Source organism: Arvicola amphibius, chromosome 13 (genome assembly GCF_903992535.2).
Source record: "Arvicola amphibius chromosome 13, mArvAmp1.2, whole genome shotgun sequence".
NCBI lineage: Eukaryota > Metazoa > Chordata > Mammalia > Rodentia > Cricetidae > Arvicola > Arvicola amphibius.
The window spans coordinates 60,473,101-60,498,455 of record NC_052059.1 but is presented as its reverse complement, the minus strand read 5'-3'; the positions used below and the strand labels follow the sequence as shown (position 1 = coordinate 60,498,455).

The 25,355-nt window shown below is 49.3% G+C and overlaps 1 protein-coding gene across 1 annotated transcript; it reads right to left on the bottom strand.

Annotated features, from left to right (window-relative positions):
* Positions 1–1,940: 1,940 nt before the first annotated feature.
* Positions 1,941–25,188, bottom strand: Slc7a8 (solute carrier family 7 member 8). The gene is made up of 9 exons (XM_038310220.1): positions 25,143–25,188; positions 14,383–14,508; positions 12,444–12,597; positions 11,602–11,725; positions 9,924–10,027; positions 6,104–6,200; positions 4,780–4,929; positions 3,947–4,124; positions 1,941–3,708 (listed from the first exon to the last, which is right to left on the bottom strand). Exons 2-9 carry the CDS (start codon positions 14,405–14,407, stop codon positions 3,548–3,550), a joined length of 993 nt encoding a protein of 330 aa, XP_038166148.1. The 5' UTR covers positions 14,408–14,508; positions 25,143–25,188; the 3' UTR covers positions 1,941–3,547.
* Between the last annotated feature and the right edge of the window lie 167 nt (positions 25,189–25,355).

Below are 25,355 nucleotides of genomic sequence, written 5' to 3'. Positions count from 1 at the left end.
CACGCTGAAGATCATCAGATGTCACTTTATTTGGGGGATTTGGACAATCCCAGGGACAAGTCTCTTCATTACGTAAGAGGGAACTCGGGAGGCCTGACCACACCGGAATGGGGGCAACATGGAGGAGACTTGGTGAGGCTAGAGAAAGGAATGGAGGTTCAAATAGGTGATGTGAGGTTTAGTGGGTGGCCTTTGGAGGACTGCCATCCTCTGCTTGTGGGATAACCGAGGGTACACAGCTGCTCTGTGACCAGCTACTGGCCCAGCATCTCCCCATCCTGGCTTTGTGCCTCCGAGGATGGCAAGCTTTTAGCCTGTCTGGAGCTAAGGACAGCCACAAGCAGGAGTGTTGATACCAGGCTAAGACTTGGAGTGGACGTGCCTGTGCCTCAGTTTCCCAGGTGGTGAAGGGTAGTGTCTTGCTGTTCACTCTCTTCCTCCCCACAGGTCCTAAGTCTGTAAGCAGAGCTGGCTCTGGAATGATGGTGCCCCAGGAGAGGCTGCAGGAGGGCTGTAGAGAGGAGGGGCAGAAGCAAGGACTAGATCCAGTCCCATCAACTTTCCAAAAGCACCAGGAGGGCCCCAGCTGTCCTGGAACTTGCTATATAGACCAGGGTAGCCTAGAACTCACAGAGGTCAGCCAGCCTTTGCCTCTTGTGTGCTGGGATTAGAGGCATATGCCACCATGACTAGCTAATGTGTTTGTTTGTTTGTTTTAAACTAACTAAATTTTTTTCTAGGGGCCGGCAAAATGGCACTTGCTGCCAATCTTTTTTTTAGGATTTATTTATTAATTATGTATACATGTTTCCCTACATATATGCTGCAGACCAGAAGAGGGCACCAGATCTCTTTACAGAGGGTTGTGAGCCACCATGTGGTTGCAGCAGTCAGTGCTCTTAACCTCTGAGCCATCTCTCCAGCCCCCACTTGCTGCCAATCTTAACTCAAGTTAGATCCCTGAGATCCACACGGTGGAAAGAAAGAACTCCTGCAAGATGTTTGCTGACCTCCACCCAAGTGCTGTCACACACACACACACACACACACACACACACACACACACACAAATGTAAAAAAATATTCCCAAGTAAGCACATAAGCTGACCTTAACTCCTCCCCTTTTCTAGTCCTGGCCCAATAGTGGCTTCTATCCTCCTTCAGTGACTAAGCTCACAGGAGCTTCTGCTTGACTGGGTGAATGTGCCTCATCTTCCACAGGCTCCCGGACCCCCTGCGGGCTGTTTCCACAGTGCCACAAAGTCTTTATTGCCAGGCTTCGGGGTGTTACCCCCATTTTGGCCTGGTGCTGGCCCCTGGACTGTCTGGATGTTGGGGAGTGATTGCACGATTTCAGCACGGTGCATGGAGTGGGGACTCCGCAGACCTTCAGGACGCCACAGAAGGGACAAGAGGTAGTTATTGGAAGACCGTATAGGCTCCGAATTTACCGGGCAGCTCAAAGGTATGGCAACCGAGACTTTTGAGAACAAAGTCCCAGAGGAACCTGGCAACCAAAGAATTCTGGATTAAGTAAAAACGTCCACTGACTCTGATTCAGAAGTCATCTGATTTTTTTTTTCTTATTTGAGACCAGTTTTCTCTACGTAGCCCAGACTGTCCTGGAACTCGATTTACTGCGGGCCAGGCTGGCCTCGACACTCTGAGTTCTGCCTGCTCTGCAGGCACACGCCACCACCAGCCAGCGGTCATCTGACTAACATCATTGCTTCATTTCCATTTAAAATTTTATTACTTGAAAACACTCCACAAAACAAACCAAGAAAACTTAAGAGCTAAATGAACTCAGTGACATGACAGATTATTAAGGGACTAGCTTTGCCCCCCGAAACCACCATACATTAAAAAATTTAAAAGAAATAGAAATGCCAAGTTCAAAAATATTTATCCAAAAAAGTAAGGCATCCACTTAAAAAAAAAAAGATAATAATTCAAGGAGGGGGTGGGTAGAGGCTGAAGGAATGAGAAGAAAGGGATGGAGGGATGGTCCCTGGTCCCCCTGAGGCCCCACAGCCTGCCTGGACTGCACTCTGAAGGGCCATAATCAGCCCAAACCCAGCCTCTCACCAGTTAGGGGTCAGGTGAGCTAGGTGAGAAGTCAGGGGACCTGACGGGCCAGGCAAAGGCCCTGGGGTATTCCAGTTTAAGTAGATGGAATAGGGCATGGGGTCCTTGGCACAGCAGATACAGAGGCTGCCAGGACAAGGGAAACACTGTTACCTTCCCGTAGAGCACAGGTCGGTAGCTCTCGTGGAAGGGACTTTTCTGAGCTCTCCAAAGGGAGTGGCATTCTGTCACTGCCCTTCCATCTTGTCCCAAACAGGATGGCAGGATGGGGGTGGGATCACTTGAGTTGGGGGAGGGGAGAGGAACCAGCCTTCAGAAAACACTCCCCCAGCAACATGGTCTCCCCAGGGTGAGGGCTGAGCGTCTCTGGGGAGGGGGAAGCACCCTTCCTTCCAGGGGAGGCATTTAACACCAAGTCTGTCCTGAAGGGTAGAACTAGGGAGCATTTTTTAGGCTCAGTTCTTGGTGGAGAGATGACTTAAGGCTGGTTTGACTCTGAATCTCAGGCCTGAAGGGCTTGGGGATCCTTTCTGCCTGGTCTTTGAGCCAAGGTCCAGGGGAGAAAAAGCATGAGGGTGGCTGGCAGTGCTGTGGGTGGGAGGAGCGGCTGGGATGCTCAGGGGGCCGGAGGGGTGTAGCTGAGTCGCTTTGCCCTTAAGAGAGAGATAGATATCTATTCGACTGAACATAAGAAGCCTTTCTGGCTTCAGGGAGCTTTGGCACCACAAGGAGACAGGAGGCAGAAGCAGGGGCAGGATCAGGGGTAGGGCTTGGCTTCTGCAGTCTGAGCCTACCCTTATGTATTCCACAAGCTTGACTTAGAGCTGGGGATAGGGTGGTCCTCCTTCTTGGTCCTTAGCTCAGTGGGGAGGAGGCATCCTGAAAGGGAAGTTTCTCAGCAGGGGGCCTAGGCTGGGCAGTGGAGTGGTAGGTACAGGGTCCCCGGTGAGTGAAGAGGCATTTCAGTCTCTCCAGAAAAGATGGTGAGTGGTGACATTTGTGTTTGTTTTGCCTTCCCCAACCAGCCCACCGTGCTGCTACCTCCTTCCCAATTGAAGCTTCACCTGGGCTCAGAACTAGGGAGAAGAAGCAGCAGTGAACCCGGGTTTCTTAGAGGCACCGGAAGGGCATGGGCCCAGGAGGAAGAGTCCTGCAGGGTACCCATGGCACCTCCAGTCTCCTCTAACCCTTGGAGTGTCTGCCGACCCTGGTGCACTGACCTCGACCGTGGGCCTTGGGACTGGAAGCGGGTTCTTTGGGTACAAAGGTCAGTGTCTTTGTTTAGAACTTGTCACTGTGGACACCCAGGACTTGGCCCTGCCTGACAGAAGTATAGGTGTGTGTGTGTGTGTGTGTGTGTGTGTGTGTATGTGTGTGTGTTAGGGGGATGTAGGCAGGGATGCAGGGCAGAGAGGATGAAGTGGGGAGTGGTCAGTTAAAGGGACGGCAGTCCTCAGGGCTAGGGCTGTTCCTCTGAGTCCTGGTCCTTGACAGGAGTAGGCTGAAAGATGGGCTTCTGCTGTTCCTCCATTTCACTGGTTGCTTCCCCTGTCCCCGAGTCCCCATCCACCTGGGGATACACGACCACGCACATCTTCTGACTCACTAGGGTTAGTGACTCTGTGGAAAGGAACAATACAGAAACCGGGTCAGTGCCTGTACAGAGCTGGTGGATGACTGGTAGGCTGCCCCAGGTCTATCCGCGGATGCCAGCGGGTCTTCTCTCCTTAGAGGTCTTTGAAGACACCTGTCATTCCTGGCCCTGAATGAGGAGCCCTCTGGACTCAAGTGAAGGTGGGATCCCCCATTAGACGGCTCTGTGTCTACCCAAGAGGCCCTCTCTTTAGCCACTACTTACCAATGAAGTCATTGAAACACTTTGGTTTGTGTTGCCAGTAGACACCCAGGAAATAGACAGGCACTCCCGTCAGCATGATAGCCAGGCCGATGCCACACACCACTGGCTCCGACCACAGGCTGAAGATCAGCAGGAAGGCCCAGAACAGCAAATATATGATGGGAAACAGCAGATTGATCTGTGGGACAGAAGTACTGTGAGTTATGTGGCTTTTAGAGGCTTTAGGATGAGGGCACCCTCTCTCTTCTTCATCCTCCTCGAGGGCAATGGTGGAGCTTCACTCAGCTCTGTGTCCCACACTTTGGGCTCTTATAGGTGCTCTATCAACAGATGTTGGTGAAATCGGGGAGGGAGGCAGGGAAGTAAGGGCCTTTATTGTTCAGTTTCCTCCCAGGTGAGGTCAGATAAGACCTCATGACTCATATAAGTGCCTGTGGCAGCCAGAGAAGCCCAGGGGACTGAGAAGCCGGTGAGCGCGTTAGTGTACACCTGCAGAGGTCCTGGAGGGGGAGCAAAGAAACGGCCTGGGTCTGTTTGGCTCCTGTCTACTTCACATCTACTTCCAGGCCAGGCCTCATCTGGATGCACCAAATGGGTCTCAAGTTAGAATGGGTCTCGGTTAGAATGCATACAAGCAGACAGCAGGAGATTCACTTTGGGACATAATGTAACGAACCCTGATATTGGAGGGCTAAGGCCCACCCAGGGTGTAAGATTTAAGAGTGAGGTAAGGAAGTGACTATCTCATGCACACACGGCCACGATGATTCAAAAATCTGCCCCACACTGGATGCAGCAGAGGAAGGGAGGGGCTCCGAGGCAGGTCCTCTCACCTTGATGGGGCGGGGGATATCCGGCTTCTTCCAGCGAAGGACTATCTGCCCTGCAACTGTTACCCCGTAGAAGAGGTAGTTGATGAAGCCCACGTAGTTGATGAGTGTGTACATGTCACTGGTGACCAGCATCAGCAGCGTGGAGAGGCACTGGAGAGGTGAGAGTGACGTGAGATATTAGGGGATGGTCTGCCCCTCCAGGCCAGGTGTGCTAGTTTATAGTGGACATCTCGGGATAGGGACTTCCCAGCCACCTTGAATAGCCTCAGACGGCCTATACCTTTATTGCCAGGAGCATCTCTATGGCTTTTTTGAGACAAGGTCTCTCTTTGTAGCCCTGGTTGTCTTAGAACTTGCTCTGTAAGTCAGACTGGCCTCAAACTTAGAGAGATCTATCTGCCTCTGCCTTCTGGGTGTTGGGATTAAAGGTGTGTGCCACCACGTCTGGCTCAAAGTAATTTGCAATGTTTTATCCAAGATTCAGAAGGAAAAGAAAATTAATTCAAAAAACGTAACGAGGACAAGTCTTTGGGTCTTCCTTTACTCTCTAGAGCAGCGGTTTGCAATCTTCCTAACGTCATACCCTTTTAATACAGTTCCTCAGGTTGTGGTGACCCCCCCCCCCACCATAAAACTATTTTCATTGCTACTTCGTAACTGTAGTTTTGCTACCGTTATGCAAGTGTCTGAATGCAGGAGATCTAATAAGCGGCCCCTGAGGAGGTCACCACCCATGGCTGAGGGTTGCTGCTCTAAATGCTTCTGTTCTTTTTACACCATTTCTTCCCCATTCAAAGCGGCCTTTCCCCCACCTTCAATTCAAGAGTTTTCCTCTGTCTGTGACTTTTCTTATCACGTGTGCCCTGAACTAGGTTTATTTCAATGGCCCCTTCCAAGAGGCTGGCAGGGTCCAGGGCAGGAAGTGGTGGAAGGGGAGAAGGGTGAGCGTGTGCATGACCAGCTGAAGCAGAGGCTCAGCGCTGTACCCTTGTGGTGGCAGGTGCCAGTGAAGCCAGGGACAGAGACATGTTTTTGTGAGACTGTGGCATCCCAAGTCTTTTCAGTCTGACTCCATAGGACAGGAGAAGGAAAATGAGCCAGCCTGAGAGTTGTGGGTGTTTAAGATCTTCTCTAATTATATCCCCTGACCTTCACAAAGCATTGCAACGGCCACACATGCTATCTCAGCTGGGGCCTACTGCAATGCAGAGCTGGACCAGAAGGGGGACAGGTATGTGTGTGCAGATGGTGTGAGTCCCAACCCAGGCTAGCCACAAGGCGTGGGAAGGATCTGTGCAAGGCCAGCAGCAGCAGGGGGCCTTACTGTGAAGAGCAGCGCTGGGATTGGGGTGCAGCGCTTCACATGGATCATGGCCAACACGCTGGGGAGGTGGCCTTCTCTGGCTCCAGCAAAGAACAGCCTGGCAAGGAGAAAAGTCGGTCAGCCTGGGGTAGCCTGTGGACCACTAAGCCAAGGCGCTCTCATTCACACCCACCTTTGGCCCCCACACCAGCACCCTCCACGAGCGGGGACCTGCCTTTGGGTGTGCACTTTCCAGCCCATTAGCCACAGGGCCCATGTTCCCAAACGCAGGCACAGGCAGACCAGAGGCAGCCAAGAGATAGGTGGACGGAGCCTGGGCACGTGGAGACTGAGAGTGTGATCTGGCTGGCTCCCTCCGAATCCATTCCCCTGATTCAAGGCTCCAGGAACAGCTTCTTTGCCCTTCTTTTTTGGTTCGAGTTCTTTGAGACCCATTCTCATGCAGCCAAGTGGCCCTGAACTCCTCTGTAGCCAAGACAGGCCTTGAATCCCTGATCCTCCTGCCGCCTCCTTTTTTTGAATGTTGGAATTAAAGTTCGTTCCTTTACCTGACCGTATTTCTCCTTTAAATAAGGACCTTCTCACCCTTAAGGGCTAGTGATTCCCCAGCACACAGCTCTGGGCTTCCCGTGCAACGCTTTAAAAACATCCTCATTCTATTCAGAGAGCAGCTGCTTCTGTGTGAGCGGAGAGGGGCCACGGGTGGACTGGGAAAGGGGAGGTGGGAGCCTGTGAGAGCCGGTAGCTGGTAGAAGTTCTGAGGTATCTTCTTCGGTGCCCGTAACTGTCAACTTAGCAGTCACACTGAAACGTTGTGCACTCAAAGTTTATACCCTCAGAACTACGCATTCTATTCCCAAGAAGACTTCTTAAAAACAAACTGAAACAACGGAGAGGTGCTGGAAGGCTCACACAAACGCTCTGGCACCGAGTCAGACTGCAAATGACCTGAGTGCTTAAAATTATGAGACTGACTAGAAAAAAATCAAGATATATCTGTAAGATAGAAAATTATGAAGTTGAAAAAAAAATCAAGTTTTTTAAGATTTTATTTCACGTGTGCGGGTGTTTGTCTGAAATGTATGTCTGTGCGCCATGCCGTTGGGGGCCAGAAGACGCAGTCAGATCGTTACAGATGGTTGAGCCGCCGTGTGGGTGCTAGGAGTTGAATCTGGGCCATCTCTTCAGCCCTTGAAATCATGTTTCTGAAGAGAATGATTTTGTGAGCAAGCAAAAGTGCAGAATACAAAACTGAGATCCTGAGCTGCACATGGTGGCACAAGCCTGCGAACCTGGCACACCAAGCCTGAAGGGGGGATTTCTAGTTTGAGACTAGCCTTATATAAGCCCCTGTCTCACAGATGGGGACGGGACTGGAGGGCTGGCTCTTGGATTAAGAGCACTTGTTCTTGCAGAGGACCTGAGTTCAACTCCCAGCACCCACATGGTGGCTAACAACCACTTGCAATTCCAGTTCCAGGGGACCTGGCACCCTTTCTGACTCTGTGGGTTCCAGGCATGCACACAATGAGCAGACATACAGTCAGGCAAAAGTCACATACATTAAAAGGTAATTTTTTTATTTCACTTTATCTTATGTGCATTGGGGAACTACAGACAGCTGTGACTACCATGTGGGTGCTGAGAATTTGAACTCAGGTCCTCTGGAAGAGCAGCCATTGCTCTTAACCACTGAGCCATCTCTCCAGGCCTAAAAGGTAATTTTTAAAACAAAATCTAAAAAATGGGAGGGGGATTATACACCCTTAGGAGGGGAAGGACATAGTGGAGAAGACAGAGAGAGAGACAGAGACATAGACTCACAGAGAGTAACATTAAAGCAGCCCTTCCCTCTCTCTCTTTATGCCTCTTCCAAACAGAACAAAACAAGACAACTGGCCACCAAAACCCATCCTGTAACTGCCAGCAGTCCTTTACATGATAGCATTCACAATCTGCTCTCTTCAAAAGTTTCAATTTCTGTTATTTACTTATTTGTTTGTGTGTTTGCTCTCTATGGCATACGTGTGGAGGTCAAATGACCCCTTCCACCCTGTGAGTTGGGTTCCCAGGGTCAAACTCAGGTCACCAGGCTTGGCGGTAGGTTTCTTTACTTGCCGAGTCTCCGACTTTTACTTTTCTCTAGGGCAAGTGGCCCCCAGTGGATGACAGGAAGGTGATAGTGTGCCGGTGCCCAGGCTTTGGCTATGTGTGGCTCAGGCTGGCCTCCTGAGGGCTGAGATCAGAGAGGTGTGCCACCACTCCTGGTGCAGACCACTGACACTCCATGCTCTGCTTACAGGGTGGAGTGGCGCTAGCAGCGGCAGCTCAGAAGTATGGGGGCTGCTGTGACTCCAGGCACCCATGAGCAGTTGTCACCATGAACTATTCAGGCCAGCTTCTCTAATGTCATGCAAACACATGCAGCCCCTCCCTTTTCCCATGCTACGGTCTTTTCCAGCCAGCACAGTCTCATGCACTAGGTTGAACCTAGGGAGCTCTATGAGTTACATCATGCACGTGGCCAGGCTCTCATTCATAACCTCCTCCACATACAGCCAGGACCAAGTGTCCAGGCCTACCAGCCCCATGTCGGGTTCACAAGCTAGGGAACGATGGAGTATGATGGCGTGCGTCACACACACACACACACACACACACACACACACACACACACACACACTGCTTGCTCAGCAAGGACCATCCAAGTCAAACTGAGACATAAAAGAATGAAAGAGGGGAGGGAGGGAAGAAGGGGTAGGTGAGCAGAGGTGGCCTGGGGAGGGAGGCCACACCTTTGGCATCTCCTGCATGCACACACGACTATGCTGCATGCGTGCAGACCACTGAGTGGCCTGCCTGAGGGACGAACCCCAAACTAAAGCGACTGTGGCCAGCCACTGTCCTCCAACAGATCCCAGGGAGCCTCAGGGGTCACTGCTCTTCCACTGCTCGCCCTCTGCTAGGGCCTCCCGGTGGCCACGGCTCCTGTGTAACATGCACACGAGGTTGCTAGGGGTGAGTGTGTGCCCTCTGCAGGCACAGGTGATACCCACACTCTGGATCCTGAAAACCTGGAAGTCTCTGCCTTCTCACAGAACTTCTCTGGGATGTGACAGGTGGCTTGGCAAACAGCTGAGCCCAGAGTCATCTTGGGAATAGGACTGTGCTCCCTAGAAACCCTATGGGCCACACTAATGGTGACCCTTTGACATCTGTACACCCAGAAGTCCATTCTAGAGATGAAAAAAGGCCATAAAGGAAGGCTTGACCCCTGGATAGGCAGAGGCAAGCCTCCAGGGCCCACTCATATTTCTGGCTTCCCAAGGAATTCTGGGTAGGGTTTGTGGCTATTGGCTTTCATTGAAAAAGTTTCCTTTCTGCTCTTCCCTACCCAGCCTTCTGGCCTCTTGAGTAGGGAGCAGTCCTACATCCTTGGAACACTCAGAGGGATCTCATCCCACGTGGAGTCTGACTCCAGACATTCATGGGAGGCCAGATCCAGAGGCTTCAAGCATAGGAATCCTTCTTGGTCCCTTTCAAAGGAGGGTTTCTTTCTGGACAGTAGCAGCCTGCATCTAGACAAGGGGGAACAGGGAATCTAGGAACGTAGTCAAGATACTGTCCTGCTGCCAAAGCAAGGTGGACTGCCACCTGGATACCACATAGGTCATTCTGTGAGCAGCAGACCCCCTCAGCACACACACTGACATGCGTACTCCTGCAAAGCCACCACTCAGGTGACAGACAAGTCCATTAAATACACACAGAACAATGGACACAGAAAAATGGCCCAGAAATGCCCTGGGCAAGCACTCACCGGGAGGAGGTGAAGAGTGAGCCATTGACTCCTCCAAATGTGGACAGGGCAACAGAGATGGGCATGATCCAGGCCATGACCCCCAGAAGCTTCTCTCCAAAAGTCTGGGAAAGAAAACAAGAAGCGAGTGGCAAGAAAGAGGTGAGGTCCCTGTCCCATCTTGCTCCTCACTTCTGGAGTGCCTGTCTCCCATCAACCCTGCTGATCCTCTGAGAGCCAGGGTCCTGACTACCATGCTTTAGGGACAGCTACCCATCAGGAACACATGCTGTGGGCTAATTAGCTGAGGGGGCCAGGGTATGGCGGTGATAACAGTAATGAACTAACACTCATCCTCTGTTACAAATGAAGAAAATGAGGCACTTAGTGATCGTACACAGGGGCAACGGAGGGGCCGAGATTGGAAGCCAGGTGCTGAAAGTCCAGTATGTGCACTACGGATTCTCTGTACACGGAGACACACTTATGAATCAGATCTGGATTCAAATCCTAGTACCACCTTGAACAGGCTTATAACATGCATGTGTGTGCATGCACGCATGCGTATGCGCGCCCGTGCATGCAATACTCACGGGCACACACACGCACATTGCAGATCAAGTGCAGGATCTGGCTTGTGCTAGGCAAGTGTTCCACCACTGAGATAATTCTCTCTTAGCCCTGGCTTTGTTAGTTTTGAGCCTCAGTTTCCCATCTGCGAAAGAGGAATGAACCCGAGGCAGAGTCTCTAAATTCACAGAAGCAGATTCTGCTGGTAGGAAAATGGAAAGACTGGCTAGTTTCCTTAGCTGAGAAAGAAGTGGCTGTGACTTTGTAGGCGCATCTTCATGTACATATACGTGTATATATACAGTTTAGGGGACCAGCCTTCTCTGGAGTCTCTGAGTCAGACGCATGGTACGAGTCTGGGAGGTGAGATCTAGAACAGATGTCCTGGTGTTGTGTGTGGGGAGCTGCAGGATTTAGAAGCAGGCAGCCACAGGAGACGGCGGAGCATCTTTATCTCCAATGATGAGGCAAGTGACGAGCGTGTGGTCTGAAGCTAGGTGAAGGGATAGCATGGCTCCTAGGCCTTCTCTGTGAGCTGTTTGCCCAAAGAGCATAAATCTCTCTGATTTCTGAATTATTTACTGGTGTGCACGCGCGCGCGCGCGCGTGTGTGGATGTGTGTGCACACACACACGTGTGTGGTGTTGAGGACAGGACATGGGGCCTTGCACATGCTAGGCAAGTACTCTACTACTGAGTTACATCCTTGGCCCTTCAATACCCACTTTTCCCTGATGAGAGCCATTGGTCTGCATGATTCCCAGAGAAGGACAGAAGGACAGAGAATCAGTAGTCTTGGGCAAGCATCTGTCTCTGTGAAGAGCAGTCTGTCTCCTTATATAACCGGCATGCTTAGAGTACCCTAGAGCAGGAGTCAGTGACCTTGTTCTATAAAACATTAGATATTTCAATACCAAAAGCCATGACAGCTGTTTTGGCCAACCCAGACATAGGTTTGCTCCTGGGCACTTAAAGATACCCTGTCATGGGACGCATGTAGATTCGACCCTGACTGAGGAGGTGGGATGACTTCCAATGTCATGGGGCGCCAGATCAGGGAAAAGCAAGTGGGCTAAGTAGGCAGATCTACATCAGCGCTCTGGGTCTGGGACCCAGAACCATTTCTTACCACAGCGACTGCATTTGAGGCCAGCAGCTCCTGGGGGGACATTGCAGTGACATACGCGACATTGGCAAAGACATACACAAATGTGACCAGTGGGATGGAGATGAAGATGGCTCTGGGAAGGTTCCTGCAGAGGGAGAGGAGATGAGAGGGAAGCCCGGAGTAGGACTGTGTTCCGCTAGGGGACCACAGGAGTCTAGACTTGCAGCTGCTTGCCTTTCCTCTCTCTGGGAGGCAGGCTTTGACTCAGGTGGGGCAGGAAAATTTGGAGGAAACAGAACAGCTTAGGCTAGCTACTTATCACTTCTTATCACTCAGATCTGGACCGTGCACCCTTTCTGCTGTCTTAAAACACGAGGCTGGGCCTGGCTCCGAACAGATACAATGCTAAGACTTCTCAGGACAGCTCCTTCCGTACAGCCGTCACACTGGCCTGTATTGCTTTCTGACTTTTTTTTCTTCTTTTTTGGTTTTTCAAGACAGGGTTTCTCTGTGTAGTCCCAGCTGTCTTGGAACTCACTCTGTAGACCAGGCTGGCCTTGAACTCACTGAGATCCACCTCCCTCTGCCTCCCACATGCTGAGATTAAAGGTGTGTACCACCACCGCCTGACCCAGCTTTCTGATTCTCTACTTGCCCTGGGACAGTCATAGGACCCTTTCTCTTCTCTTAGCAAGGTGGACAGCAAGTGGTTCAGATTTCCCCGGAGATGAACTATTGCTTCCTGAAAGAGCAGGACGCAGCCAGGACGGGGCAAGAATGTGGGATTTGTGTTTCCTTTCCCAGCAATGGGCACTGTGTGGCCTAAGGGTCACCAGAAGACCTGGACGGACGCTTTGACTCACTTGTAAGGATCCACAAGTTCCTCAGTCACGTAATTAAGAAAGTTCCAGCCTCCATAGGCAAAGGAGCCCTGGAGGAAAGCCAGGGCGATGAGGCCGATGTCAGGTTCTTGAAAATTCTCAAATGCATTCTTTGGCTCCAACCAAAAGAATTCTCCTGTGGATACAACAGGCAGGAGGCTACTCAGAGAGACGAGCCCAGGCTCAGCAGCCCGTGGCCGCCTCATGCATTGTCTCACTCTCCCCTATGAGGATATGCCAGCTTCCTGTCTGCCCCTCAGTGAGCCCACTGTGTGAGAGGAGAGCTAAGAGCAGTGGGGAGATGCAGGCCCAGAACTTCTCAGGCCCCAGCAACTCAGAAGAATGCGTCCAAACAAGGGTTCAGGTTCAAAGCACATCTCAGAATGTCCTTTATTATTTTTATTTTATTTCATTTTTTTTTTTTTGAGATGGTTTCTCTGTAACTGTGCTGGCTGTCCTGGAACTTGCTTTGTAGACCAGGCTGACCTTGTACTCAAAGATATCCTCCTGCCTCTGCCTCCCAGTGCTGGGATGGTATGGGCCACTATGCCTGGCAGACTGTCCTTTTTTTAAAAGGCAATGTTATTGGAAGGAAGGTTCATGTTTAGCATCAACGGCAGTCTTTTGACGACTTTCCTTGACATAAGATTTGTGTTTTTATGAAGAAAGCATAAGGAACAACTGTCAGTCAAATGCAAGTTCACACAGAACTCCAGCACCCTGTCAGTCAAAGCATGTTTTGCTTGCTTTGCAAATAGCCCATCACTTTTTTTTTTTTTTTGCCCATCACTTTCTAAGGGATATCTGGTCTCCTTCAGGGTCCTTCAGTAAAGAGCCTTTAAACTGCCTTCCCAGAATTTACCACAGTTTCTGAATACTGTGGACCCTCAAAATACTGGCATTGGTCTGGAGAGTTCAGAGCACTGGCTGGACCTTTACAGGGCCCAGGTTTGATTCTCCTAGGTTTGAGCACACGCACACACGTACACACACGTACACACACATGCGCACATGTGTGCGCGCATACACACACACACACACACACACACACACACACACACACACACACCCTACACCACAGATACCCATAGCTGCTGACCAAAAAGGGCTGGGATAAAACACAGTAATTGGCTGTGTTATTTAGACAACTGCAGCTCAGCATTAGGACAGGAAATGAGGAGATTTGTGTGAGCAGGAGAAAGAACTGAGATTGGGTTAGGAAGACTTTATCATCTTTGAACAGGCAGGACAATGTTTCCTAAGCCTAGATTCCTGGAAACAGTATGGCCTCCTGCAAAGGGCTTAATGCCGCTGATGAACGCGATCAGGGGGGCATCGAGCACAGACGTAGTCTGCAGGGCCTCCACTCTGCCTTTAGAGCTGGGAGGCAGGCAGGAGGCGCTCCCGTTTGTCATCTCACTTTCTCCAAGAGGCAGTGACGCCACTGTGCAGAGCCCCACAGTGCTGCGGGTCCCATGGAAACCAAATACAGATCAAATCCAATGGGAAATGTTGGCAGAGGCCTCAAGAATGCGGAGCTCTTTCCCCCGGAGATTATGAGCAATATTGAAATGCATAAGATTCTCCTCTTCTGGTCTTCATTTTAAGATATTAAGAAAGCACAACAGAAAATGTAAAAAAACTTCTTCCCTGGGGTTGTGCCAAAAGGGCAACTGAGTCCAGCGATCTGGGGCCCTTGCTTAGCTGTCGTGAGGAAAGTGTGGAGGGATGGATCTTTGCAAGATGGCATTTGGGAGTGGAGGTGGGGCATCCCTAACCCTGAAAACAATTTCTCTTCTCCTTTGTCAAGCAAATGGACAACAGAAGTCAGTCTAAGTCACAGCCAGGAGACCTCCGGATGCTTCCAGGCAAAAGGGTGGGTGAGGAGTTGTGCAGAGCCCTGTGGTCCCCACGACATTACCTTTGCATATCTGCACAACGCCCATGATAATGATCAGGGCCAGGGCCAGGAGCTTCCCAGCTGTGAAGATGTCTTGAACCCGGGTGGCCCAGCGGACACTGGAGCAGTTGACCCAAGTCAGCAGCACTGAAATGACAACACCAGATACGCCCTCAGAGTCTGCAGGACACACTGCCTCCCGACCGCACACCCACAGCCCCAGTGACCAGAAACTTTGGCTGGGTTAATAGGTTGCAATGGGGATTACATGCCCCAAATTAGAGCTTGGTCAGAGCATTCGTTCCCGGTCCAGGGCTAGAAGCCAGATAGGCAAGGACGTGTGGGCACTGACTCAGGAGACTTGTTCACGATCAGGGTACAGAATGGACTTCGGATTCCAGTTATTATCTGTTCATGGGGAACGTCGAGCCACTATTGCCTTACTGAGTCAGGTTTTGGGGCAACAGAAGGTTAAGGACTTTTGTTACTTAGGTCATTAAAGTACAAAATTCACCTAACAGCAACAAGCAACAAGCAGCAACAACAAAGAATTTGTGCCCTCCTGCCTTAGCTTCCTCTTGAAGTATCTGAGGTACAGGTTTGTACCACCACACCCACCTCAAAATCCACCTTCTTAAAGAGTACATTTTGATGAGATTTGATAAATGAATTGTTAACCATGATCACACTCGACATCCCAGCATTCTAAAAGTGTGCTTGTGTCCTGCTCCTGTGGACACTTGTCCTCTTCCCCCACCCCGGGTGACCACTAATCTCAGTTTTGCTCCGAAATGTCACACAAAGGGATTCTAGAATACGTAGGCTTTTGGATCTGACTTCTTACACTGAGATCTACTCATTTTGTTATATATTAACAGTTTGCTTTCACTGTTAGGTGCTATTTATTTCTTATCTAGCTACAAGGTTGTTTTTTTTCCATTCTGATGGCTGCTCAGGTCCTGCCAGTTTGGGCTGATTATATATCTAAAGTTATCTACAAAGAAACGCAGTATGGAGGCCAGGCCTGTAGTCTGGGCTGGGCGAGGACACAGAAGCACTGTTGAGAGTTCGAGGCCAGTCTGGGTTACATAAAGAGTTTGGGCTAGCCTGGGCTACAGTATGACACCCTGTTTCAAAACACTAAACTCTTATCAACTGACCCCTCCAAGACCCCCAAACTTGCAAAGATCTGGACATGGTGGCATATAATTTTTTATATATACAGAAGAATATAATTTTAACCAAAGAGAAAGGTAAGCTCTAGGCATTTGTCATCTTTCTGCCTAAAAATCAGAAAACAATAGAGACAAACTGTTGATCAGGTGGTTTCTCTGGACTGGGATGAAAATGTTTCTATCTATCTATCTATCTATCTATCTATCTATCTATCTATCTACCTATCTAATCTATTTTTCCCGAGACAGGGTTTCTCTGTGAAACAGTCCTGGCTGTCCTGGAACTCGCTCCATAGACCAGGCTGGCCTCGACCTCACGGAGATCCGCCTGCCTCTGCTTCCCGGGTGCTGGGATTAAAGGTGTGCACAACCACGCCTGGCTAAAGCATGATTCTTAATTTCCAGATTGTTGCAAACAATTGGTTGAGAATAAAGGGGAAAAGAATTTTCCTGGCTCTCCTTTTCCTGAAATAGTGGTCAGGGCAGTCTCTAGTGCTCAGAAGTTGCCCACAGCACTGTGAAAGCAAGAGACCACGGCTGCCTTTCATGGCTCACTTGAAGGCTGAGTAACAGCGACACCTTGTCCGCAAGTGCGTTCTAACTGCGCTAGGTCCTTGGGCACGTGTCAACAATGCAGGAAGGTCCTGCATTACTAGCTATCTGTGATCTTCTTCCCTGATTGTTTAGGGCCTTGGACACCTTCCCTGATCTACCTGTTCTGGTACTTTGTCATTTTATTGATTCCCGACAACACGCCCGCACAGTAAGCTATAGCAGCCACATCTTACAGACAAGGTACAAGGTTTGTCCTTCCTGGAGGGAGCAGTCCTACACTTTGCTTATATCTCATTGTGGTACCTATTCATATTAAAGTTATCTGAGGCAGGAGGACTGCTCTGAGTTCAAGGCTACACTAGAGTACATATTAAGTACATATTAAGCCCTGGGTTAGCCAGGGCTGCAGTTAAAATTCTGTCTTAAAAATATATAAATTATATATTATAATATATAAATATAAATTATATATAAATATAAAATATTATATATGTAATATATATAATTTGTTTTTTAAATCTTTTTTACATCTTTAACTCCCAAGCATATTATCAGTGCTTACAAATAGCAGATACACAACAAATATTTAATAAAGGAAAAAAATGCCATGATCCATTCGTTCTCCAATCTCTCTCTGAATTCCATAGCACATACCATTCTCCCCTATTCCCTTAGAATTTCATTAATCAGGGAGTCAATCCCTAGTTGTTTTCATAGAGTTGGAAGAGTAAGGGAAAGGCTGACTTTTGAGAGTAGAAACTCTTGATCCCTCACGCAAGAGCTATTAGTTAGGTTGTTACCGTAGCTGAAGAATCAAAACATGTTCCTGGAAGAAGGATTTTAAGAGCCTGAACAGGGAGAACATTTTGTAAATACTTGAATGTTCCAGATGGACAGAGAGCTTGATAAATACACGTTTGGATATCTTACTCAATTCAGTAAGGATTTCAGGATCACGTGCCTGGTGACAATCCAACCCGAATCACTCTCAACAACTTGCCCGTGACCTCATCTTCTCCCCAGGGCCCTGAGAAACGCTGGGTACAAGGCCAGGTGTCCCATACCCAGCAATCCAGGCAGCAACAGCAGCCGTGACTAAAGGGTGAAGGAGACTGGCTTTTACAAAGAAGACTAGAAAACACCCAGGGCTAAGGGATGGGTAAGGATTTACAAAGTAAGGGCTTGCGCCTTGACCCCTCAGCCTCCCCAGAACAAAACTATTTTCCACCAAGGGCCGTGAAGGTGGCGGGAGATGACAGGAAGTACTGGAGGGGAAGGAAGAGCAGGGTAAACCCACAGGAGTGCCTCCTGTGAAGAGGGGAATCGTTCCCTACGTGCTGGGACAGAAAACATAAAATCCTCTTTACAAGACTCAGGGAGGCTGAGGTGACTGAAGGGCAGGTGTTTTGTCGTGTAGTCTTGCTAGTGTCTTCTGTTACCGCCAGCCTGCAGGAGAACTCAGACCCTGACTAATGTTTAACCGTTGAGAAGTAAGACAGCTGCTGAGGAACAGGGTTGGGCAGACTGCCTGTGCCCCTAATCTCTCAGAACAATGCTGCAGGTCCAAGGCCTACCCTTCACAGCACGTGACTGAGAGAAGAGAGGAACTTTGAGTCTCCTGGTACAGCCAACAGCTTCCCTCACAACAGCTGAAACTTGAGCCTCAACCAGAGAGGAAAGGTCAGAGAGTGAAGGCAGTACTGGCTGGGTGTTGGCCAAGGCCTTCCTGCAGAGGAGGCCTGATGCAGCCCATCTGCCATCCAGCACCCCTTCCTGCTGCCAATAACTCTGTTCTCTCTGTCCCTGTGCAACGACAGCCTGAATTCTGCCCACCTGGAAGCTAGTGACTTCAGGAAAGCCACATGGAGATGTGACCAGTTGCACTATAGCCCGAAACATAGCAGTTCCTACCCATCCACCACCTCTCCATACAGGGTCTACCATGGCCAGGTATACTAGTATGCAAATGAGCCAGAGAAAGCTAGACCTCGTTCTATGTGCCTGTCATCCTAGCACTCAGAAGGCTGAGGCCGGCTGACACGAGTCTGAGTCTAGCTTTGGCTGCTTAGTGAGTTCCAGGTCAGCCTGAACTAGAGAGATTTTTGTCTTCACTACCTCCCTCAACATTTGCTCCAAAACTCAAAACCAAATGAAAAAGGTGAGCACAAACAATGTGTTGAGAACAGAGCTACTATGGGACTCAGCGAGTATCCATCCTGGGCCAACCCAGGGCTTCCTGTGGCAGGGGCTCCAGCAAGGGGAACTTTGTAGCTTTGGTCTAACTAGAAAAGGCAATGGAAAACTCTAGTTCTTGTCCATGGTAGCCTATTCTGAGGGGTTGCTGGACTCTGGAGCTCCATGGAACTCCAGGCTTATCTGATTCTCTCTCTCTCTCTCTCTCTCTCTCTCTCTCTCTCTCTCTCTCTCTCTCTCTCTCTCTCTCTCTCTGTTTCCTGAATTAAAATTGAAAAGGAAAAAGATGAAAAGACAAACCATCGAGAAGACCAGCTTTGTTGGTGAGTCTTGAGTTCAAGGCCAGCTTGTGTAACTGAATAAGGTCCTGTCTGAGAGGAAGAAAGTGGGGGAGTCTCTAGGGCAGGGGTTCTCAATCTTCCTAATGCTGTGACTTTACTAATGTGGTGACTCCCTGAACCATAAGATTATTTTCATTGCTACTTCATAACTGTAAATTTGCTACTGTTATGAATCATAATGTAAATGTTTAATATGCAGAATATCTGATACGTGACCCCCTAAGGGCTCATGACCCACATGTTGAGAACCACTGTTTTAAGGGATACAGCTCAGTGAAAGAGTGTTTAACTAGCATTCACAGGGTCCTAGGTCCAATTCCCAGTGCTGGTAAGAAAAACAACTCCAAACCAGAAAACAGTCACTTTGTTCCTGGCAGAGAAAGCATGCTTAGCCTCCCCTCACACTTGGATGCTTAGGTAACACAGAAGTCTCTCCTTTACTTCCTTTGCATTGAAGAGGTAGCTCCTAGGAAGTCAGAATGATAGCCATCCAAAAGATGGCAGCATTCTAATCTGTAGGATGTGTAAATACTGAGAATGAAACTTGCAATTGTGATTCAGTTAAGGATCTGCAGACACAGAGCTTATTTTGGTTTATCTGAATAAGCCCAAATGTAATTATAAGAGTCCTAACAAGAGGGAGACAAGAGGACTAGAGAGTTGGCTCAATAGTTAAGAGCACTGGCCACTCTTCCAGAGGACCTGAGTTCAATTCCCAGCACCCACATGACAGCTTACAGCTGTCTGCAATCCCTGTTCCAGGGGATCCGATGCCCTCAATACAGACATGCATGTAGGAAAAACACCAATGCACATAAAATAAAAATAAATGAAAAAAGAGGAAGATGAAAGCTGCAAAAAAAAAGAGTTGATGATGGAAATGAGGGAGGAATGGAATACGGAGAAGGGGAGGGGAAGGAGGGAAGGAGAAGGCAAAAGGGTCCATGAGGCAAGGAATGCAGGAGGACCCTAGAAATTAAAACAACTTCTTAGAGTCTCTAGGGATGCGGCCTCGCGGACACTTGAGTTTAGGACTTCTGACCTCCAAGACCATAAGACAACAAATTATGTTGTGGGGTATTTGTACACTGTGTGAAAATATGTTGTGGGGTATCTGTACACTGTGTGGAAATATGTTGTGGGGTATCTGTACACTGTGTGGAAATATGTTGTGGGGTATCTGTACACTGTGTGGAAATATATGTTGTGGGGTATCTGTACATTGTGTGGAAATATGCTGCTGTGATTGGCGTGATAAGAAGCTGAACAGACAATGGCTAGGCAGGAAGTAGAGTCGGGATTTCCGGGAAGAGAAAGAAGAGGAGGAACCTAGGGATACACAAGAAGTTAGGAGACATGAGAGGGGACAGAAGGTGCAAGAGGAAAGTGGGCTAATGCCACATGGCAGAAGACTGATTAAAAATATGGGTTAATTTAAGTTATAAGAGCTAGTTGAGACAAGCCTAAGCTAAGGTCAAGCTTTCATAAAATAACAAGTCTCCAGGTCATTATTTGCAGGCTGGTGGCCAATGAGAAACTACTACAAACCTATGCAGTCTGAAGCCACATGAGATTGTGGTGATTTAACAAAGGAGCAGTTAAAGAGGAACCCAGGGACAGACACTGTGCGGGAACAGCAGAAAGCAGGACCTGGCTTCCACAAGAAAAGCTTTCAGAGAGCAACTGGGTGGAGCTGGGGTGTGGTTCAGTGGTGGAGTGTGCACTTACCATGTGCCCTGGGGTCAAACCCCAGCACCAAAACAGAAACACTATAGGGAGCAACGGGGCAACGTACACCCAGGCTCCAGAGTCCAACAGGAAGAGGAGGTCTCTCTAAACGTGGAAGCTGAGGTCAGCAGTGCACTAATGCAGTTGGTACACTTTCGTATGGCAAGATGACATTCCAGCTCTTCTGGTTGCCCAACCAAGCTGGGACCCCACAAATAGGGCAATACCCTCTGCTCTTCCTCTCTGGGTGACTGTCCTTCCATCAACAAGAGTGGCTTCCTTCTTCTGAGAGAAACCCACAGCATGGGACAACAGTCCTCCTCCATCTAATCCCACTGGGCTCCTCCAAATCCCCCCCCCCCCATTCCAGATAGCTTCTGGTTCACATGGACAACCTCGCCCCCAAGCAAAACAAAAACAAAGACCACAGGTCCAACTTCTAGCAAGGCAAGTGGATACAAGATACCAAGATGATCCCAGGCATGATCTCTTTGTTCTTTATCCCCTTGCTTGTCTGTTTGGAGACAGGGTTTCAAACATCCTAAGCTGGCCTCCAACTCTATATGGAGCTGTGGAAAATCTGAACTGCCGATCCTCCTGCCTCCATCTCGCAGTGCTGGGATTACAAGTGTGCACCTCCATGCCTAGCTTGTCCCCGTTGTTTTGTGGGTCTCCTTATTTATCAAAGGTCATGAGAGGAGTTAAGAGGGAAAGCCAAGAGGCCGAGGCTGGGGCTCAACGGTAGAGTGGTTCTTTGCCTATGGGAGTCCCTGGATTCGGTCCCTAGTGCTGAGGAAAACAAACACCCAAGGGATGATTTCAAGGGCCCTGTGACTGATTTCGTTCCTCAAGTGAGAGGAAGAAAGAGACACGTTTTGACAGAACCCATTCTGTGATTTCTCTAGGCTTAATTCGGTAGGGGGAAGGACACATGAGGTTTAGGGCAGACAGGGAGAATTTGTAGGGGGTGGAGTCATTGATAGATTATAAACTATAGATAAAAGAGGCAATTTAAAATTCACCTCTTGAGACCCTTTGAAATAAAACACAGTGGTCAGTAGAATAAACTAATCTTCATTTAGAATGTCCTAAAAATAGATTAGGGAACTGTGATATTGCTTTGGGATTCCTCAGAATATACAGTCAGGGGTATGCCTGTCACTCTCACTTCCGGTCAGAGGAAGACCGAGCAAGTTTGAGTGTTGGGCGAGGGCACAACGAGTAAGTAGAACTCAGAATAGCTAGCGTAAGGAGTGAAGAGGTCAGGAGGGGAATGGATTAGAAACTTAGAGGGAAGGAGATAGGAATATTCCCTCAGAGAGATGTGGCAGTTTTAACTTCAACAGGACTTCATAACTTGAAGTACACACAGCTACTGTTTCTGCTCTGTGTTTGAAAACAGTCCACTGCATCCTACGAAGATATCTTGTAATCTGTGTGTACTGTCTGAAACTTTAGTTGGTTAATTTAAAAAAAATGTTTATAAACATAAACTCAAAAAGAGAACATGAGCCAGACTTGGTGCTACAGGTCTGTAATCCCAGCTACATGGGAGACGAGGCCGAAGGACGCCAGTTCAAAGCCTGCACGGGCTACAAGGATGGGTTCGAGGCCAGCCTGGGCAACTCGGTGAGACCCTATCTCAAAAGAGTAAAGAGGGCTACAGCTCTAATTCATGGCAGAGCATTCGCCTCCCATACACTAAGTCCTAGACCCACTGAAAATGAAGGCTGGCGCGATGTGATTTTCTCAGGAACATTCTGGCAGAGCAGCCAGAGGCCAACTTAAGCAGCTGGAAAAGGGGGTGGTACAGGAAGTTGTGCGCTGCCTGACATGGGTGCGAGGAATCAGCCCAGGTGCCATCTCTCCAGCTCCATAGAGTGGGTTTAAAAGCGGTTGTATCAGGCCAGTGGGATGGATCAATGGATAAAGGCACACACACACACACACACACACACACACACACACACACACACATTCTTTACAAGAGAGGCCACATCACACCCCAGGCCATGCCACGCACTGTTGCCTTGTCTGACTGACCCCTGGTACTTCTTCCTGTCTTCCCAATTCTGCTCCCTTCATGCCTGCTTCTTCTCAACTCCCAACTGGTTTCTTCTTTTCTCACGCTCGTCCTCTACAAATCACCCACTCTGGGGCCTTTGAACCCAAGCTATCTAGAAACATGGGACAAGAGACCTTAGGATGGAGCAGGGGCTGTGGAGCTAGTGGACGGAAGACTGGACCAGAAGCCAAGATGCTCAATGGTGCCTCAGCCTCCAGAAATGGGAGTGCAGTGAAACAGATGGCTACTTCCTATGCTTCCCTCTGCTCAGAGGGAACGCCCCACAGAGAGCTGCTGCTGCCCTCCTCAGGGCCAGCAGAGAAGCCATCCATTGACACAGTCATTAGTGACCCTGCTAGCCAGTAGCTAATGAGATCCGGGAGCACGTTCTGAGTGAAGCAGTTTTGTTTTTTGGAGACAAGGTTTCTTTGTGTAGCCTTTGATGTCCTGGAACTAGCTCTGTAGACCAGGCTGGCCTCAAACTCCTGCCAAATCCTCCTGTCTCTGCCTCCCAAATGCTGGGACTTCACTGTGCTGCCCAAAGAGTATCACAGTTTTTCTGCATGAAGGAACAATCCTATGAAACAGGGCTGGTGACTGCTGGGCAGATCGGGGTGTGTGTAGGCTGACCACTTCTCTTCCCCAGAAGAAAGCTGACAAGGCACAGGCCATTCTTACCCAGCACTAAGAAGCTATTTTCAAGTGTGCCATGCCTCTGGATGTGGACTCTGGCTTCCTGTTGATCAAAGGGTCATTCTATACCATTCTCCGGAAGCCACAAACACGGTCTTCAATCTCCACCCTGTCAAACCGGCTGCTGGCCCTGAAGCTGTCCATCCAGGCTGACAGGTGCAAACGGGGATGAGGCTATTTGGAGAGAGGGCTCCATGGCTTGTTTTGAGATAAATGGACCAGATATGTAGCCAATGCTCTACTCTATAGGTAGGTCTGCAGGTCTGTGCCCCACTCCCCAGATGCATATTTCTAGCCGAAGAATAATCTTAAGGGACCCAGAACCTTGTTTATACTAGTAAATAATACCCCAGCTATTGAGTGGCAAAAGCACGATGGGATGGCTCCTGCGGTCCTTTGGCTAAGGCCCAGCCTGGGTGTTTCATCATCCCCTAATCATTCCTTTCCTGTCACCTGCCTCCTCAGCTCCTGCTGGAGGTACCCATGCTCTCTGCTGTAGTACCCCTTGGCACTGAGTCCGTCACCCAAAGATACCGGCTTGGCCCCAATCCAGGTGACACCATGAGCAGCAGGAAGTAGCATACTGAAACAGAGAACACCCAGGCTGATCCTCAGAAGCCCTTTGCTGTGAGTGACTTGAATTTCTGCCCTTACATCACAACCTCACATTCCCTCTGAGCTTGGGGAACCCCATTTGCATTTATGTGTATATGTATGTGTTTTGAGATACAGTCTCATGTAGTCCAGGCTGGCTCTGAACTGCTGATCCTCCTGTCTGCACCTCCCAAGTGAGGAGACTACAGGTGTGCCCCACCACAGCTTCTCTCTCTCTCTCTCTCTCTCTCTCTCTCTCTCTCTCTCTCTCTCTCTCTCTCTCTCTCTCTCTCTCTCTCTGTCTCTCTCTCCGTCTCTCTCTCTTGATGCATGAATGTGTGTGACCCTGTATATGCGCACATGTGTGAGGAAACATGTATACGCATGAGGGTGAGGGGCCAACATCAGGTAGATGTCTTTATTGTTTCCCCCCTACTTTTTGGCGTAGGGTCTCTCGCCGAAACTGGAGCTTACCAACTGGCTAAACTGGCCCACCAGGCGAGCCCCAGATCCTCCTGTCTTTGCCTCCGGCGCTGGGACTACACATTTACCTCTGGCTTTTTACATGGATGCTGTGGGGATGGGAGCTGAGGTCCTCGTGAGCCATCTTTCTAGTCCTCTGTGACTTTTTTTTTAAAAGTATTTTTCCTATGTAGTTCAGGTTGACTTTGAACTCACTTCAGCCTCAAGAGTGCCACTGTTTCAGTTATAGGCCATCATGCCCGGCTTAGTTTGAGTTTCTTAATCAGGACAGAACTGGAGGCAGCTTGGGAAAGCTTATTTATGTTTAATATTGCCAGAAGTAGGCTTCTCCTCATCTTTTTAGGGAAGTGAAAACAGTGTCGTGTAGAAGGGGAAGAGGGAACGACTGGGTGGGGCACATACCTGTAATCCCAGCACTTAGGAGGCAGAGGCAAAGACAGAGGCAAATCTGAGGCCAGCCCATTTTATATACTGAGTTCTGGGGTAGCTATGATTATATAAGGAGACCTCATCTCAAAGAAAGGAAAAAAGGAAGGAAGGAAGGAAGGAAGACAGACAGAAAGACAGACAGAAAGGAGAGGAGGTAGGGGATGAGTGGGTGTACCAGAGGCTTCGATAAAGAGAGATGGTGAAGTAGAGAGAGTATGAGAACCGGTGTAGGGAGCAAAGGGGAAGTAAGGCAAATGAGGCAGAAAAAGAGGCAGAGAGGAGCAGACGGGAGGAAGGTGAAAGCCAGGACAGAAAAGAAAAAGATGCAAGGCAATAAGCAGACAGCTGCTTTTTGAAAAAGGGAAGCAGTGACGTCACTCTGTAGCAACCAGAACACCCTGTTCCTCTCCAGAACTTCAAAATAAGCACCTTTCTGGGATGGAGCATCCAGCCGTCTGAACCAGCTATAAATTCCACCTGGCCAGGGTGAGTGGGGTGCCAGGAAGGCTGGTGTCACGGTCTCACCTTAGGCCGGGGCATGCACTTCTCTGCCGTTCTCTGGCCAACAACCCCTGCTTCTGTGGCAGAAGGACAAGGTATCTGTGTGCACAGCCCTGCAGGGTGCCCATGAGGCTGCTGGGATACGGTCCCAGTGGCCGGAGAGGGTGTGACCACATTTAGCTCTGTGATAGGCTGGACAAGGGGTGCCTGGCTGCTTCCACCACTCAGAGGAGGAAC